Raw genomic sequence first — 19,177 nt, 5'->3', positions numbered from 1 at the left:
AAAGGCCCTCGCCGGCCACGGGGCTCGAACCCGGACCTTCTTGCTGTGAGGCGACAGCGCTAACCACTACACCACCGTGCCGCCCCTACAAGTTTTTCTACGTGAATCAATTTGCTTTGACACAATAGTTGATAAGGTTCATAGCAAGAAAATTTACTTTTACGTGCAAAAACCACATTTTTGTGAAAAAAAAAAAAAAAAAACCATACCACAGCACGAACTTCACCTTCCTGGCAAGGGGGGGAATGGGAGGGGCTTGAAAACATAATGGCCACATGACCACAATGTGTTCCATTGCCTAGATACAGGGGGTGTCTCACATTACCCCATTCTCCCCTACCATTTTTATGATGGTCTTTGGTATGACCCAACCGTGAGTAGAACTCACAATCTCCTGATCAAGAGGCAGACGTGCTAACCACTAGGCCAACTCATGCCTGTTTTCTTTGCTAATCCCATTTTAGACTAGCATTGATCTCATAAACTAATAATTAGCAAATCAAATTCTACCCAAAAGGACATGCTGTGAATGGCTGCCTGTGTCCACGTGTCAGCCCTGTGATGACCTGGCGACTTGTCCAGGGTGTACCCCGCCCTCTGCCCGTAGTCAGCTGGGATAGGCTCCAGCTTGCCTGCGACCCTGCAGAACAGGATAAAGAGGCTAGAGATAATGAGATGAGATGAGGACATGCTGTTTATTTACATTACACGCTCACTTAAGTATCATCTCTCAGTACCTTTTCAACCATCATTATGTCCCACTGCAAAGAAAACTTAACTGTTGTGTATGGTTTTTTATTTTTTGCGTTAACTTATCCCAATAGCACAAAAACGTGTGTGGCAGTGGTAGAAGTTTATGATTTATTCATTTCAATTGGAAAGTCATATACTGTAGGTACCGTAAGTCTGTGTGCAATATCGCTCTTGGAAAAACCATCATACCTTTCACACTAAAACATAAGTACAGTATGGATCAAAGACACACAGTAAGACTTGTATAAAAGACTTGAAGTGTTGAAACCAGTCTCAATCAGTTAATAATTTGATTTTTAATTAAGTTGCAGTAGCTCTGTAGAAATTGTGCAGCTGCAGCTGAGTTGATTTCACAAATAAAAATATTATAAGAATCATTTATGCTGAAAACAAAATCCTGAGGTGAAAATAAATCAATTTACACTTTTTAAAAATGATTGTCTGTACAGAACACATTTGCCATACGATTAGAAAACCATAAATAATCCCACATGTAATATTTTAAAATGTTGCACAAATTATTATTAAAAGAACTCTAAGGCACTGACAGAAGCAGCAGTAGTATTTACACTCCAGACAAGGCCTATAACCACGCCGATCTTCCTGCTGCATAATGAACTTGCTCATTTCAATACAGTTTAATATAAGAATCCAGGCTTCGTATCTTTGTGGTGTTGCATAGATCGAGTGCTCGTTCAGAAACCGACACGGTCACTGGGAAATCAGTGCACAGTGCTCTGCTGTCTATAAGGAAGGAGGTGTGATGGGTGTCCAGGCTGCAGCCAGCCGCACGTGGGTGGCGCTCTCGTAAGGAGATGCGTTGTGCAATTCAGTGGCCTGCGTGCCGTCATAGAGCGGAGATCCAGGATTGGGCACTGTAGCCGGGTGGGACAGGCTGGAATAATGATTGGCAGAGCCACGGAGGTACTGGGAGCCCAAGCTGCTCGCCATTCCACCTGTCTGAGACACTGGAGTCAGTGGAGTGTTTCCTACACTCCATAAACTGGTGTACTGACTGCAAGAAAGCAGGATGTGGAAGAGATATGAGACATCTATAGTGTAGCATATAGAACAGCATACGGCATTTTAGAATAAACATTAGTATCACATACTTCAGACTGACAGAACAATCCTAGTACTTAAAAGTAGTAAATGCATAACATGTTAAAGTATAGCTATGCAAATGTTATCTATCCATCTATTGGGAGAATTTTATATTCATGTGCTTGAAAATGAGAAGACAGAATATGCAGCGGCATGGTGGTGTAGTGGTTAGCGCTGTCGCCTCACAGCAAGAAGGTCCGGGTTCGAGCCCAGTGGCCGGCGAGGGCCTTTCTGTGCGGAGTTTGCATGTTCTCCCTGTGTCCGCGTGGCTTTCCTCCGGGTGCTCCGGTTTCCCCCACAGTCCAAAGACATGCAGGTTAGGTTAACTGGTGACTCTAAATTGACCGTAGGTGTGAATGTGAGTGTGAATGGTTGTCTGTGTCTATGTGTCAGCCCTGTGATGACCTGGCGACTTGTCCAGGGTGTACCCCGCCTTTCGCCCGTAGTCAGCTGGGAGAGGCTCCAGCTTGCCTGCGACCCTGTAGAACAGGATAAAGCGGCTAGAGATAATGAGACAGTGGTCGTTCATTCATCCTTAGTAACTGCCCGGTCAGGGTCACAGTGGCTTAAATTATGCTAAATAGAACTACCAAAGGGTGGCATGGTGGTGTAGTGGTTAGCACTGTCGCCTCACAGCAAGAAGGTTCTAGGTTCGAGCCCAGTGGCCAACAGGGGCCTTTCTGTGTGGAGTTTGCATATTCTCCCCGTGTCGGCGTGCTCCGGTTTCCAGTCCAAAGACATGCAGGTTAGGATAATTGGTGACTCTAAATTGACCGTAGGTGTGAATGAGAGTGTGAATGGTTGTTTGTCTCTGTGTGTCAGCCCTGCGATGACCTGGTGACTTGTCCAGGGTGTACCCCGTCTCTCACCCATAGTCAGCTGGGATAGGCTCCAGCTTGCCTGCGATCCTGCACAGGATAAGCAGTTACGGATAATGGATGGAACCACCAAAATTGGTTTGAAAATATCACAGGCGGATACAAGCAAAAATAACTGCATGAGTGGAATAAAAATAAACACAAACACATACAGACCTGTGCACACCTGCACAGCAAATTCCCCAGTGTTGAATTAACAAACACTTTCAGAGCTCATGTGTGTCCAACTGGACATAGTAGGGTGTTAATTCAACACTGTGGGGATTTTGCTGTGTGGGTCCCCCCCAGTGTTTTCTAGAACATTGTGGTAGCCTACATTTACAGACAGTGTCAGTGTGTTACATCACGGTAAATGGATAAAATACAATCTTGATTGCAAAAGACACAAGTATGCAAAAGTTATAGATTTGCCGGTATGGTGCATATATTGTAGTGCACACTTACTTTCGAGCTCATTAAAGGGGATCAGTTTTTGATTATCATTTAAAAATGTATATTATTTAATACAAATAAATATATTCTTTAACCAAGATTTAACAAATTATTAATTAGTTCAGAATATATGTAATCTATACTCCAAGATTTCGATATCTTGTTAACTGTTGGATAGCTACCCTTCAGAGCCCATATACAGATATGAGCTCTAATGTGAGCTATAATGAGTGGATCACTGACACAGAACCATTTCTATATAGGTAATGCTTTAAGGAGAAAGTGCTGACCTGGAGTTGGAGTTGGGGGGAGAGTGTTGGCCCATAGGGACCATGCTGGTGTGAGAGGACATTTGTTGACTGGACCAGCTCTCATGGGCAGGCAGCATAGACAAACAAGCTGAAGGGTTTTCTGAGTAACCAGCTGCAAAGGGACCAAAAAGACATCTCCATGGATTAAAAGTTAAAAAAAAAAAAAAATCATCTGACTGAAAAAAAAAAGCTCCATGTCGTTGGCCCCTACCACATCAGCGATGCGTCAAATTTTAAACACCGTGTTGTCCATTATCCCCTCGGCCCCTACAGTGCTTATAGTACATTTACGTAATTTTAACAATGACTAAAGCTATGGCAAGACTTTACCATCGTCATTACTGGCTATAAATGATGAAACATCAAGTTTTCAGTGCAAAGTGCAAATTTATTTCAACAATACTTTATTAATGCACAACAGTGGTTAAGAGAAAAGTGCAAGTGCAGTCGAACTTGAACCATGCTTTCAAAAGAGTGGAACAGAAAGAAAAATAAGAAAATCTGTTGAAATAAAGCCAGGAAACAAGAAAAGTAAAGTGAAAGTTCACTTTTTCGCAGTGAAGCCAAAAGCATCTAGTTTGGCAACACCTGGTGCCTGTTTTTGTTTCTTTTTCCTTGGCACAGCAGCAGGAGCTTGCCATTATCGCCCATTTCATTTCGCCAAGCCCATCTCCACTTATTCTTTACCGTTTTGTCGATGTCTGACACATCTGTGCCTTCATTTAAAAGAAGCGCGTCCATGCTGGCAAAACCGAAAGTAATTTGAAGCGCTCTAGTGATGGAAATCGAAGGGCCTATGTCAGGTGACCTTATACGCAGTACTCGAGTTGAGGGGGGGGGATGTGGGGGGAGGCATCTCCCTTCTGAAATAAAAATCTCAAATCATTCCCCTTATAAAACAGCCATCCCCCCATCACATCCCTTGTGCCATTTTACTGATTAATGTGGAAATTAGCCTACTATTATTTTAACAAATATTACTACCATTTCAACATTAGAGGCTTTGCGCAGTGATAGCCTACATGTAGCCGGATAAAAAAGACGCATATTTATTTATTCGGTTGCACCTCTCATTCACACCTACAGTACCAGTCAAAAGTTTGGAAACGCCTCTAATTCAGTGGTTTTTCATTATTTTAAAATTTTCTGAATCGTAGATTAATACTAAAGTCATCGACATTATGAAGATATATATATATATATGGGCGGCACGGTGGTGTAGTGGTTAGCGCTGTCGCCTCACAGCAAGAAGGTCCTGGGTTCGATTCCCGTGGCCGGCGAGGGCCTTTCTGTGTGGAGTTTGCATGTTCTCCCCGTGTCCGCGTGGGTTTCCTCCGGGTGCTCCGGTTTCCCCCACAGTCCAAAGACATGCAGGTTAGGTTAACTGGTGACTCTAAATTGACCGTAGGTGTGAATGTGAGTGTGAATGGTTGTCTGTGTCTATGTGTCAGCCCTGTGATGACCTGGCGACTTGTCCAGGGTGTACCCCGCCTTTCGCCTGTAGTCAGCTGGGATAGGCTCCAGCTTGCCTGCGACCCTGTAGAAGGATAAAGCGGCTAGAGATAATGAGATGAGATATATATATATATATATGGAATTATTTGGTAAACAAAAAACAAACAAAAAAAAAAAGTGTTAATCAAATCAGAATATGTTTTATATTTTAGATTCTTCAAAGTCAGCACCTTCTGCTTAGATGACAGCTTTGCACTTTCTCAGTCAGCTTTACGAGGTAGTCACCTGGAATGGCTTTCAGTTTACAGCTGTGCCTTGTCAAGAGTTAATTTCTTGAATTTCTTGACCTCTTAATGTGTTTAAGACCATCGGTTGTGTTGTGAAGAGGTAGAGTTGGTATACAGTGAATGGCCCTATTTGAGTACTGCTCTAATCCATATTATGCCAAGAACTACTCAACTAAGTAAAGAAAAACGACAGCCCATCATTACTTTAAGAAAGGAAGGTCAGTCAGTCCGAAAAAGTTTGGGATGAGTTGGACCGCAGAGTGAAAGCAAAGCAGCCAACGAGTGCTCAGCACCTCTGGGAACTCCTTCAAAACTGTTGGAAAACCATTTTGAGTGATTACCTCATGAAGCTGATTGAGAGAATGTCAAGTGTGTGCAAAGCTGTAATCAAAGCAAAAGGTGCCTACTTTAAGAATCTAATATATTTTGGTTTGATTAACATTTTAAAGTTTACTAAATGATTCCTTCCTTTGACTGGTACGGAGGTTTCGGTCACTGAAAACAGCTACTTTCGCAAACTCGGGGCAGAGTGGAGATTTCTGAAAACTCCATCTTCAGACATTCGCGTAAATCGGGAAAACGAAGCAACAGTGGGCGAGAGGGCGCGCGCGAATATAATGAGTCATAGGTGTGAATCTTTCACCGAATGCCAGTTGTCCCGGTTCTTCATGAAATCGCACGCGCATGCACAGATTCATTCAGTTAACTTTCAAATAACTGTTCTTGTGCACTTGCAACACCGGAGCCACTTTCCTGAATTTTGAGCTTCGGAGTATTGGCTTCCACTGTTTTCTGACCTTTTGTGCTTAGTGAATGAGACACTTCATTACACTCCACTGACCGACTTCCAATTCCGGACTTTTTTGAAAATGTAAAATATAGGCCTACGAGATGTTTTTTGGGACTTAATTCGCATTGGTCCTTCACTATTAATTTTTGAGACTGACGAGGCACTAAATACTGTGGAATTATTTTCTCCTGACTATGAAGCTTGGCATCTTAAACAAGTGTCGGGAAATCTTGCAGCCCGACTCCGCAGCCTCCAATGTTTAAGCGAACTGCTGAAACCATAATGTTTAAAGATTAAATCGTAGGCTAATCAAACCAAAGAAAAACACAGTCTTTCCAGGACGTTGTCTGCCGAAGCCTGTTTAACCTACAAAAGGCTTAATAGCATAGGTCTCGCTGCGGCTTCAACAGGGCTGTTTAGATTTTTTTTACCTGATCACCTTTAAATAGGCAAATCATTATTATTATTATTACTACTACTACAATAGGCCTAGTATTAGTAGTAGGCACGTAGTTGCTTAGTAGTAGGACAGCCAGATTGTTTCATCAGTGGAGCCGCCGTTAAAAGGAAACTGATGCGGAGCGCCGCGGCTCGCCTCGGGGTGAATCGCGTACCGAGGCGCGGGGCTGGCCCGCCCTGGCAGTGCTGGTTCGTTGGGGAGAGGGCAGAGGTCGCTGGCTGCCAAGTTTGGAGAGGCTGGGACCTCCCCTGGCCGAGTTACGAGTGTGCAAAGTCGGGCTGGAGCCGCCGATAGAAACGAAACTCAAGCCGAGCACCGCGGCTCGCTGCCTACGCCGAGCCTCCCCGGGACTAGACAGTAGCGGAGGCTGTATTTATTTATTTAGGCCTATCTAGCACAACAACTTATTCCTTTACATATACTCAAACATAGCACAAGAAAGGGTTCAACAACAGGCAATCACAGCAGCTTGGTGAAGTTCTAAATCATGTCGGTGTCAGACCTATGGGCCTACCCCCCACCCTTTTTTTTTCTTCCTCGGATCTGCATCACTCTCATTATTGACCTTTAGCGCTCCCAGTTGACGGAAATCCGTCGTAGCGACGGAAAACTTTAATCCATGCATCTCTCTTTGTCTCAGATATAAACTGTTACATACAGAGCAATAAAAATCAATGGCAAACCCATTTAATGCAGTCTTACATGTAAATTTATATGGCTGAAGCCACCAGACCAAGCATTTCACGAGTGAGGGATGCATGTTTACGACTATGAGCGCCGATGTGCACAAAGGCTTCAGGAATGCAAGACATTCTCCAGTCAGTGGTATGTGTTTGAGTTTCTCATTAATGGCATGGAGTCATAGGTCATGTGTGCCAGTGACAGGAAAGTAAAAAGTGTGTGTTCGTGCATGTGTGTTCTTACTGGGGGAGGTCGTTCGGTGAGGGTAGGGGCTGGGGTAAGGTGAGGAACGATGATTTCTCAATGTGGAGTAACGCTCACAACCGTGAGAGGATGGCAGAGGCAGAGCGCTACCGAACTGAGGGTGAGAGTTCGTAGGAGGACAGAGGGATCCGCCTCCTGGCAGAAACCAGCCACTCACTTCACACAGAGAAGACGAAGTGTGTTAAAACAGGTAGATTTACAGCAAATAAACACGGTAGCAAATTCATGATCAGACAAATATGACATTTTAAAGGGGAACTGAAGTCATTTTTAAACTTGCTTTATTTCTAAATTAACGTGTTATTCAATTGCATTTTCGGTTGTAGTAACCTTATATCGTGACTCGTTTTGGCAACTAATTGCAATTATACTTATCGGCCTATTCGGTTTTTAGCCATGTTGAATTTAGTTCGTTTGGTCCACGGCAGGCGTCGCTTATCCGCGCAACCTTCACGAGACTTGTGCGAGACTTCGAAACATGAAGTGTCAGCGCCGCCATTTTGAAAACTGTTTTCCAAATGAAACATTGCACAAAAATGCGTTTAACACTCTCAGGTCGCCGACCCCCCCACAGAGGACTTTTAGGACCGTTAGTAAACACACATCTAAAGCTCCACGAGTTTTTGTGCTAGAAATATTCAAGCAACACCACTAGAAACCTTGAGTCTTCTACTTTTCAAATATATATCTATCTTTAAAACAAACTTTATCTTTAGCACTTTGTAAAGAGAATAAAAACAAATCTTACGAATTTCAGTACTTCAGCCAGCAGCAGCCTCTTAACGACACGCCCATCAGCTATTCACATGTTAAGCGCATGGAACATCAGTGTCGTCATTCGCTCATTGTGTAGCAAGAGGAGGTGAGAATTAGGGGTGGGCAAAAATATCGATACGGCGATATATCTCGATACTTTGTCTTCCGATTCAATATCGATACTCAAAATTTGAATATCGATATTTTTTCAAATAATAAATCATGTTTCAGACGGGTTGTAAATCCAGTACGACTTCCGCACCTCCGCTCCGCAAGGTGTCGCTGTGCCGCTACCTCACTGCAAGGCACTCTTCGTCTTCTCTTTTTTTCCCGGTGGTTGCAGTGAGGAAAAAAACAAGCAAGCATGGCTGTTAACGTAAACCTAGAGACGCCGCCGAACTTTAAGGCAGATGTTTGGAGGCACTTTGGATTCCAAAGGAAAGGAGAAAAAAAAACAAAAAAACAGTGAGCTGGACAAAGAGTATGCACTTTGCAAAACCTGTTTCGCTCCAATTAAATATTCAGGTAACACAACAAACTTGCGAACTTACTTAGCACGACACCACCCCGACATATTAGCTCAGCCGGAGCCACCGAAACCCGACCCGAAGCAAACTACACTGGACAGCGCCAAAGTCCTCCCGTCTACTTCAGTGATGTGTGACTTACTGTAACTGTGAACTTAATTTTGTCATTTAAGGCCAAAGGCAAGAAGCTGCACTTTATTTTGCATTTTCAATTTTAGTGTGTGTGTGTGAGACACTGCATTTTATTTTGAGTGTTTACTCAAAGTTCAGAAGAAACATGATTCACTGAGGTTTCAATTCAGTTTCAGTGTGTGGACACTGACCCACACTGCACTTTGTTTCATAATTGTGCTCAGGGAGACTAAGATGCACACTGCACTTTTCAATGTGTTCCAGACAGTGTGTTGTTCCTGCAAATATGTTGTAACTTGCGCTTGTATAGTTACAATAAAATGGCATGGATAATTTGAATTACATTGTTCTGACTCAGTTTGTCCCATGAATTATCACTATCATCTGATGTACATACAACTCGGATTTTAAGATGCATAATGCAGTTTACATTTTTCAGTGAACTATGCAGAATATCGCAATATATCGCAAAATTTTGATATCCCAATATCGTATCGTGACTCAAGTATCGTGATGCGTATCGTATCGTGAGGTCCTTGGCAATACCCACCCCTAGTGAGAATACGCCCCATTTCACCGGTATAAACAAGTGCACGTTCACTTGTTTCCATACCAACTGAGAAACTTTGAGGAAGTGCCTGGTCAAGACAGTCTGTTCCATGCCCCAAACCCCTGGTAGAGTACAACAAGTTCATGGGTGGTGGTGTGGACTTGTCAGACCAGTTGATCCAGTACTACACAGCACAGAACAAAACTGTGAAGTGGTACAAGAAGCTTTTTCTTCACTTCCTGGACATTGATGCAACAAATGCCTTCATCCTCCACAAAGAACTCATGCAAAACATGCAGAAGAAAAGCCTGAGCCACAGGGATTTCATGGAGGAGCTCACTGCACAGCTGTGTGGTGTTCCACTGCATTTTGAGGCCCCAAAGGCTCCTCTGAAGAAAGTTGGCAAGGCTCACAAGCCAGTTTGTAGGATTGAGCTGAACACAAATGGGAATAGGGCCGGTGATGGTCGCAGAGCCTGTGTGTACTGCAGGTTGCAGGGAAGGAAAACAAAAACCCTGTGGAAGTGCAAAACGTGTGATGTTTTCCTTTGCCTTCAACCTGACAGGAACTGTTATGATGCTTGGCATCCAGATGAGGACTGCGATGAGGACTGACAGCAGACAGCCACAATCCAGGGATGATCATTAGCTATTGAACATTTTATTGAGTATCTTACAGTTGAAGAGGGCATATTTATTATAAGATTTAGAAGAAGCCAGAATATTTAATCTGTGACTGTGATAGCTTTGGCTTTTAGGGCGTCTTTTCTTTGCAGTAACTTTCCAAGCAGAGAGGTGCGGGGGCACGGAGGTACAGTGGCCAGGGGCTTTGTCTTTGACAAATGGACTATTGACAGTGACGGGGGGAGGGGGGATTACAGGTGAATTACACCTACCTTATCAATATTCACTTGAAAGGGCAACTGGCTTTGGAGAAAACAAAGGTAGTCTGAAGTTTCTACAATTAGTATTGAAACTACAGAACATTTCTGAATGCTGTTCTTACTTTTATGTAGCCAACACCTATGTTTACAAGGTTCAGACTTCAAAAGTCTTGTGCAGATATATTTATAGTGTGTTTTTTGTAAGGTTGCGTTTGCACTTAATTTAAATAAAAACAAATTTCATGACATTATACTTTACTCTCATATTATTATTGCTGAGGGTGTCCAGAATATAACCATGTGTGTCACTTTTGCATGGATATTTTTAGTTAGATGAAATACTTAAAAATGTCAAGGTTTATCAGACTGCCACAGAGTGTCTGATAGGCCCAGGACCTCAGAGTGTTAAATGACGATTCCTGCCTACTTTTTTCAAACTTTCCTGATTGCTATCAAAACAAACAAAACTTCTGGCTTGATTACGTCAGCATTCAAAAGAGGGCGCGCGTGGCTTTTGACAATCCCTGTGTCCGAAATTACTCCCTACTCACTCTCATCTCATTATCTGTAGCCGCTTTATCCTGTTCTACAGGGTCGCAGGCAAGCTGGAGCCTATCCCAGCTGACTATAGGCGAAAGGCGGGGTACACCCTGGACAAGTCGCCAGGTCATCACAGGGCTGACACATAGACACAGACAACCATTCACACTCACATTCACACCTACGGTCAATTTAGAGTCACCAGTTAACCTAACCTGCATGTCTTTGGACTGTGGGGGAAACCGGAGCACCCGGAGGAAACCCACGCGGACACGGGGAGAACATGCAAACTCCACACAGAAAGGCCCTCGCCGGCCACGGGGCTCGAACCCGGACCTTCTTGCTGTGAGGCGACAGCGCTAACCACTACACCACCGTGCCGCCCCCTACTCACTCTATAGGGCACTATATAGTGGGGACGCCATTTTGTAGTGCTGTCTGAAATCTTAGTGAGGATTATTTACACCCTATATAGTGCGCTCAAAGTATCCTACAGTGCATCACGAAAAATAGTGTACAACCGATGGTCACTAACCAAAGCAATATATCCCATCATGCATTGTGGTCGCGCTGAAAGAAATCAAATTAAAAGTCTCAAATTTGATTTAATAAAAGGCAGCGGCAAAGAAGAAAGTATTCAGCCTTGATTTAAAAGAACTGAAAGATGCAGGTGCTTTGTATTGATTAATGTGGGAAATGCACTCAGTATAATATGGATTTATCACGAAAACACATGCATGCGTTTATTATTTTGAAAACCCACCAGCCGACTGATCTGGCACGTTTTAATTGTGCGACAGTAATGACGTAAATACCAGCGCGACGGACTAGTGTCCGAAAGCGTTTTTTTCATTTTACCAATGGAGCTCACTATATAGTCCTCTTATATACTGTAGTAATTTCCTATATAGGGAGTAGTGAACAAGTGAGCGATTTCGGACACAGGGAACGTTGGCAGATGTTGGTCACTTTGATTTCTGCTGTACGTTTTACTTCCGTCCTACGATGTCTCACACAGGTCTCAACGAATCTCGTTTACGGCCATTGCTTTGACATATGGACTGATATATTACAGAGCGCATTTCAAACACTCATAACTTGCTAAAGCAGCCACAAAATAGCGATCAAAAATGCATTCCTATATTAGTAGAATGAGATAAATAGAATTTTGATAATAATAAATTTGCCTTCAGTTCTCCTTTAACACAGAGCACGATTTGTGTCAATAATACACAAAAGATCAAACAAGAAAACAAACAATTTAAATTCAAACTTACATTGTGCATATCCAGACTGTTGGTTCTCGCTGACTTCATCCATTATTTCCTTATGATCACCTCTACAAACCAAAACAACCTTTTTTTTCCCTTCCCAACATACATTTCAATTCAATTAAAATAAGCAAAATAAACCAAACACATGATGTACCGACATACTTTTCTTTGGCATCTAGGAAAGCTTTGGCAAAGGGGTTGTATTTGATTTTGAGTGCAGTGATCTGAAAGAAGACATTCGCTGCATTAACAGAGAATCATATGACAAAGCCTAGGACTATTAGAGGCACGACCAAAAGCTTTAAAATTGAAGTATGATGCATCTCACTTCCTCATTCTGGTATGCAGTGACTGCTATGAACTGGGTTTCGGGGAAGGAATGGCTGGTGATCATTCTGTGTGGCCCTCCGACACGTACTATGTGGATACGCGGCTCGTATTTGTGTAAAGAGTTCAGCATGACCTGGAGAGCAAAGCAAAGTGACAAAGAGCAATGTGTAAAAGGAGTAACTGTTTAAAGAAAATAATTATTTCAGTTTCAGGGATGGTAAGGAGTAAACTTACAACTAAAAAAAAAATAAAGTTGATTATTTTTTTTATTTAAAAAGGGGGAGCAAGTCCGTTGCCAAAATATTTGATAAACAAGGAAATAATGAGAGCAGAAAATGTTTAAATAATTTCTACAGTGTACATAATATAATGCTGACTTTACTGACCTTGTCTCATTACATTTAAATAATATTGGCTGGCTTTTTTCGTGGTATATTGGATATATTCCATTCAGCTAGCATGATACTGAACGAGTCGAACGACTCGTTCAGTACCATGCTAGCTGAATGGAATATATCGGATATACCACGAAAAAAGCCAGCCAATATTATTATTATTATTATTATTATTCATACACATTTGATTTAACAATTATAGATTTTACAAATATTCACAGCTGCTCGCTAGCATGGAAGTTTTACACATAGTACATATGGCATTTTCAGTTCACTGCGACAGTTTACTGCGGGCACCGCCGGTGAATAAAAGAAATGCTCCTGCACATACGGAGCAGAAAACTCTCATATTGAATATTCGCATCAGCTCTGACGTGTGACGTCATGTCTTGACAACCGTGTAATATCGTAAACCATATCCAACGCTCATTCTCCATTGGGTAGAGTGACGTAATACACGGAGGATACCGTAAGTGATATGCTAAGAACATTGCATGCTATCAAACCAAATGAATGAAACCCGCTAGAAGGGAATAGAATACATGTTTTTATTCCATCGAAAAAGTGTCCTGTATGAATAATAATTAATTATATTTAATAAAACTAAAAATAGTGGGTTAATGGATTAAGGCTCTGGGTTAGCGTCACCAAGCTGCCACTGTTGGGCTCTTGTGCAAGGCTCTTAAAGGAGAACTGAAGTAATTTTTAAACTTGCTTTATTTCTTAATTAACGTGGTATTCAATTACGTTTTTTGGTTTTAGTAACCTTATATCGTGACTCGTACTGGCAACTAATTGCAATTAAATATGATACTTACCTGCCTATTTGGTTTTTAGCCATGTTGAATTTAGTTCATTTGGTCCACGGTAGGCAGCGCTTATTTGCGCAATCTTCACAAGACTTGTGTGAGACTTTGAAACGTTAAGTGTCAGCCAGGTGTCAGTGCTGCCATTTTGAAAACTGTTTTCCAAATGAAATATCGCACAAAAACGAGTTTAAATGACGATTCCTGCCTACTTTTTTCAAACTTTCCTGGTTGCTATCAAAACAAACAAAACTTCCGGCTTGATTACGTCAGCATTCGAAAGAGGGCGCACGCATCTTTTGACAACGTTGGCAGATGTCGGTCGCTTTGATTTCCGCTGTACGTTTTACTTCCGTCCTACGATGTCTCGCACAGGTCTCAACGAATCTCGTTTATGGCCATCGCTTTGACATATGGACCGATATATTACAGAGCATATTTCAAACACTCATAACTTACTATAGCAGCGACAAAATAGCGATCAAAAATGCGTTCCTGGGGGCATCGTGGCTCAGGTGGATAAGGCGCCATACCATAAATCCGGGGACCCGGGTTTGATTCCGACCCGAGGTCATTTCCCGATCCCTCCCCATCTATCTCTCCCACTCTTTTCCTGTCTCTACACTGTCCTATCCAATAAAGGTGAAAAAAGCCCAAAAAAATCTTTTAAAAAAAATGCGTTCCTATATTTAATAAATGAGATAAATAGAGGGCGGCACGGTGGTGTAGTGGTTAGCGCTGTTGCCTCACAGCAAGAAGGTCCGGGTTCGAGCCCCGTGGCCGACAAGGGCCTTTCTGTGCGGAGTTTGCATGTTCTCCCCGTGTCCGCGTGGGTTTCCTCCGGGTGCTCCGGTTTCCCCCACAGTCCAAAGACATGCAGGTTAGGTTAACTGGTGACTCTAAATTGAGCGTAGGTGTGAGTGTGAATGGTTGTCTGTGTCTATGTGTCAGCCCTGTGATGACCTGGCGACTTGTCCAGGGTGTACCCCGCCTTTCGCCCGTAGTCAGCTGGGATAGGCTCCAGCTTGCCTGCGACCCTGTAGAAGGATAAAGCGGCTACAGATAATGAATGAGATGAAAAAAAATGGCCTTAAGTTCTCCTTTAACACTACCTGCACAGCCACATTGACCCCATATAGAGGTTGGGGAGGGAGATGTAGAGAAAGAACAACAAGAATACAAGCCAAAACAGGAAATGATGATGAATTGGCAAGATAATATTACGTATGCTTTTTTGTTCTTTCTTGAGTGTGGTTTACAAAATGTGCAGGACTAACCTGTCCTCCCCCGTTGAGTTTGTTGGTGAGTTTGACTCTGCTGAAGGAGACTGGAGCCTTCATCCAGTGTGCTCCGAAATTTGGCGAGTCCGGGTGCATGTACACACAGCTGGAGGCGCGCGGCTCGGGTCTGCCTCCCGCCACCCACTCCCCGTTCACGTACTTCCAGCGGTGCGAGTCTGCCGCCGAGAAGTCCAGCAGGAACGAATACATGGCGCTCGGGTCCAAACCGGAAACACTCACTTTCAGCACGGGGAACATGCGCCTGTACGCACCAACAAACACAAGACATGCACGCGCGCCTACACTTCTTATGGAGAAGCATGACATTAGTGCACATAGCATGTGTTAGTCACAGATTGAATCCTCACAACCTCAGTGTGCCAAAATTTGCCATTATGAAAAATAAATTTTTTTTTTACATCTAAAATGAAGATTTATAAGGAAAATATCAGAACTTGGATAACTTCTGATATAGGTCAAAAAAGATATAAAGAAATAACACTGATTAAACACACAACACTGTCCAATTAGGTATAAATTAATTTATATCAAAATGGAGAAATTTCTCTATTACACTGGGGAACAATTTGAAAAAAAAAATTCTGTTGAGTTAGATTTTTATGCTGATTAAAACTAAAATTGGCATGCTGATTCCAAAATCGCAGTCAGTTTTTTTTTCTAGCACGTCAAGTTTTTTCTCCACAGCTTACCCTCCAGATAAGCAAAATTCCACTGATTAGCTGTAGTAAGCCTATTTGAAGGTTATGGAAGAACGTCATCAGGGTAGATGGGATGTACATACTGTATGATGGCTGACTTGGAGCATCAAATGCGATAGTCCTCAAGTTGAACACTCCAGAAAGAGCTATAAATGTAAATTTTTACCTTAACTACTTGCACAGGCGGCATGGTGGTGTAGTGGTTAGCACAGTCGCCTCACAGCAAGAAGGTTCCGGGTCCGAACCTAGTGGCCGGCGAGGGTCTTTCTGTGTGGAGTTTGCATGTTCTCTCCTCTTGCTCCGGTTTCCCCCACAATCCAAAGACATGCGGTTAGGTTAACATGAGGCAGCCTTGAGCAAGGTACCGAACCCCTGGGCGCTCTGGGCTGCCCACTGCTCTGTGTGCGCGTGTGTTCACTGCTTCGGATGGGTTAAATGCAGAGGATGAATTTCACTGTGCTTGAAGTGTGCATGTGACGAATAAAGGTTTCTTCTTCTTGCACACAATTATAATTATAGTAGCCATATCCTTTGTAAAAACATATTAGTGTTAAATAAACATTGCAGTCATGCCTGTTTCTTTCATATTTCATTGTATGTCAATATTTGTAATTTTTTATAAAACAAGCACATATCTGTTAAGTACAGTATTTTTCGTATTTTTTAAGAAAACGGGGATCCTATAGTTCAAAAACGACGTGATAGAGAAAAACTGAGATCAGTTTTGGATTCTGCACCCAAAAATTAGTTAAAAACAGCTGTCAGACCTAACTCAACAAAAATTGTGTTCCCCAGTCCAAGTTTATGATTTATCAGTGATGTACACTACCGTTCAAAAGTTTGGGGTCACCCAGACAATTTTGTGTTTTCCATGAAAAGTCACACTTTTATTTACCACCATAAGTTGTAAAATGGGGCGGCATGGTGGTGTAGTGGTTAGCGCTGTCGCCTCACAGCAAGAAGGTCCGGGTTCGAGCCCCGTGGCCGGCGAGGGCCTTTCTGTGTGGAGCTTGCATGTTCTCCCCGTGTCCGCGTGGGTTTCCTCCGGGTGCTCCGGTTTCCCCCACAGTCCAAAGACATGCAGGTTAGGCTAACTGGTGACTCTAAATTGACCATAGGAGTGAATGTGAGTGTGAATGGTTGTCTGTGTCTGTGTGTCAGCCCTGTGATGACCTGGCGACTTGTCCAGGGTGTACCCCGCCTTTCGCCCGTAGTCAGCTGGGATAGGCTCCAGCTTGCCTGCGACCCTGTAGAACAGGATAAAGCGGCTACAGATGAGATGAGTTGTAAAATGAATAGAAAATATAGTCAAGACATTTTTCTGGCCATTTTGAGCATTTAATCGACCCCACAAATGTGATGCTCCAGAAACTCAATCTGCTCAAAGGAAGGTCAGTTTTATAGCTTCTCTAAAGAGCTCAACTGTTTTCAGCTGTGCTAACATGATTGTACAAGGGTTTTCTAATCATCCATTAGCCTTCTGAGGCAATGAGCAAACACATTGTACCATTAGAACACTGGAGTGAGAGTTGCTGGAAATGGGCCTCTATACACCTATGGAGATATTGCACCAAAAACCAGCAGCTAGAATAGTCATTTACCACATTAGCAATGTATAGAGTGGATTTCTGATTAGTTTAAAGTGATCTTCATTGAAAAGAACAGTGCTTTTCTTTCAAAAATAAGGACATTTCAAAGTGACCCCAAACTTTTGAACGGTAGTGTATTTATGAACATTTTTAGTAATTTTTTCCTTATAAGGAATTTTTCCTTATAAGGCTATTTCCTCTTCCTCCTCCTCTTGTGATGACAGTATTTATCACACTTTATCACTGTTATAAAGCCTACACATGAGGGATGTGCTGCATTTGTAGTCTATAGGATTTCTTTTATAAACCAAGACATTTTCAATTTGTCTTGGAAAAAAACAAACAAACAAAAATTCGCATTCAGTGCTATAATTCAACGCTACCTGCCGTTCTTGGTTACAATCATCTCATTAGTGAGTTCTCGAAACTTCTGCCACAGCTCGAGCTCATCCAGGCTCACTTTCAGCTCCCTCTCGGTTGGGTCTCCTTTCTCGCTCCCGGCCTGCAGCTCATTCTCCACGGCGCTCAGCAGGTGGTCCACCCGGTACTGGACGGCTTTTCCCGAGCACTCACTGCCACTTGAAGCCATATTTGAGCTATTTATCCAAGAAAAGTCGAGGAAATGCCCAAACTGCGCGCGCGGTGTGTGTTAAACACTCAGCCCCATGGACAGGAAGTTAGTTTTGGTTACTGATAGACTGAAGCGCCTTTGGGTCAGAATAAATACCCCTGACTGTCCGCGTGCAGCTGTGAACGCACCTGATTGGTTAAGATGACCCTTTGATATGCGCCGACGAGTCTCTGATTGGTTAAACACAGAAGCATCCACGGGATGTGTGGTGTTTTGGTGGTGGGTACTATTCTGTAATCCACTACTTGTATGCTTCTGAATTCAGTAGCTGCTATAAAACTATACAAAAAGGTTTTAAAAAAGAATTAGCTGCAATTTTTTTATATTAACTCAAATTTTTGTGTTCAAGTTCTGATAGGCTGTTTATTTTCTTTGATGAATGCTCACAGAGATAAAGATCAAATAACTTATTCATTTTCTCAATTAGGATTTTAAATCATTTAGAACAACTATAAAATGCACATACCAGTTTTTAAATACTGTATTTTGTCCTACCCGTACATGAAATTTGATCACTGAACCAGACTCTTCAACATTTCAACATAGACATCACAAATAAATTAGGAATTTTCAAATATTTATTGAAGAAACCTATATACTACTATACTATTAAGGTACTGTATATACTATAGTACTATAGTATATATCTTTATATACTACTATATAAAAGTTTTAATAACAAAAAAAATTAGCTGCAATTTTTTTATATTAACTCAAATTGTGTTCAAGTCCTGATAGGTTGTTTATTTTCTTTGATGAATAATTTTATGCTCACAGAGATAAAGATCAAATAACTTATTCATTTTCTCAATTAGGATTTTAAATCATTTAGAACAACTATAAAATGCACATACCAGTTTTTAAATACTGTATTTTGTCCTACCCGTACATGAAATTTGATCACTGAGCCAGACATCTCTTCAACATTTCAACATAGACATCACAAATAAATTAGGAATTTTCAAATATTTATTGAAGAAACCTATATACTACTATACTATTAAGGTACTGTATATACTATAGTACTATAGTATATATCTTTATATACTACTATATAAAGGTTTTAATAACAAAAAAAAAATTAGCTGCAATTTTTTATATTAACTCAAATTGTGTTCAAGTCCTGATAGGTTGTTTATTTTCTTTGATGAAAAATTATATGCTCACAGAGATTAAGATCAAATAACTTATTCATTTTCTCAATTAGGATTTTAAATAATTTAGAACAACTATAAAATGCACATACCAGTTTTTAAATACTGTATTTTGTCCTACATGAAATTTGATCACTGAACCAGACTCTTCAACATTTCAACATAGACATCACAAATAAATTAGGAATTTTCAAAT

At 41.8% G+C, this 19,177-nt stretch overlaps 1 protein-coding gene across 3 annotated transcripts; it reads right to left on the bottom strand.

Moving 5' to 3' along the window:
• Positions 1 to 1,497: 1,497 nt before the first annotated feature.
• On the bottom strand, positions 1,498 to 17,785 carry tbxtb (T-box transcription factor Tb). 3 transcript variants are annotated; one of them, XM_060924631.1, is made up of 8 exons: positions 17,580 to 17,785; positions 14,886 to 15,150; positions 12,406 to 12,540; positions 12,240 to 12,301; positions 12,077 to 12,142; positions 7,395 to 7,567; positions 3,458 to 3,590; positions 1,498 to 1,768 (listed from the first exon to the last, which is right to left on the bottom strand). In XM_060924631.1, the coding sequence occupies exons 1-8, from the start codon at positions 17,783 to 17,785 to the stop codon at positions 1,498 to 1,500; spliced, it is 1,311 nt and encodes a 436-aa protein (XP_060780614.1). The 3 variants fall into 3 exon arrangements, with proteins under 3 accessions (XP_060780614.1, XP_060780613.1, XP_060780615.1); XM_060924630.1 differs by having other exon boundaries at positions 7,395 to 7,571; positions 12,081 to 12,142; XM_060924632.1 differs by lacking the exon at positions 7,395 to 7,567 and having other exon boundaries at positions 12,081 to 12,142.
• Between the last annotated feature and the right edge of the window lie 1,392 nt (positions 17,786 to 19,177).

The sequence above is a fragment of the Neoarius graeffei genome, chromosome 7 (genome assembly GCF_027579695.1).
Source record: "Neoarius graeffei isolate fNeoGra1 chromosome 7, fNeoGra1.pri, whole genome shotgun sequence".
In the NCBI taxonomy this organism is placed as follows: Eukaryota; Metazoa; Chordata; class Actinopteri; order Siluriformes; family Ariidae; genus Neoarius; species Neoarius graeffei.
The sequence above is the reverse complement of the archived record's forward strand: the minus strand, read 5'-3'. Positions and strand labels throughout refer to the sequence as shown.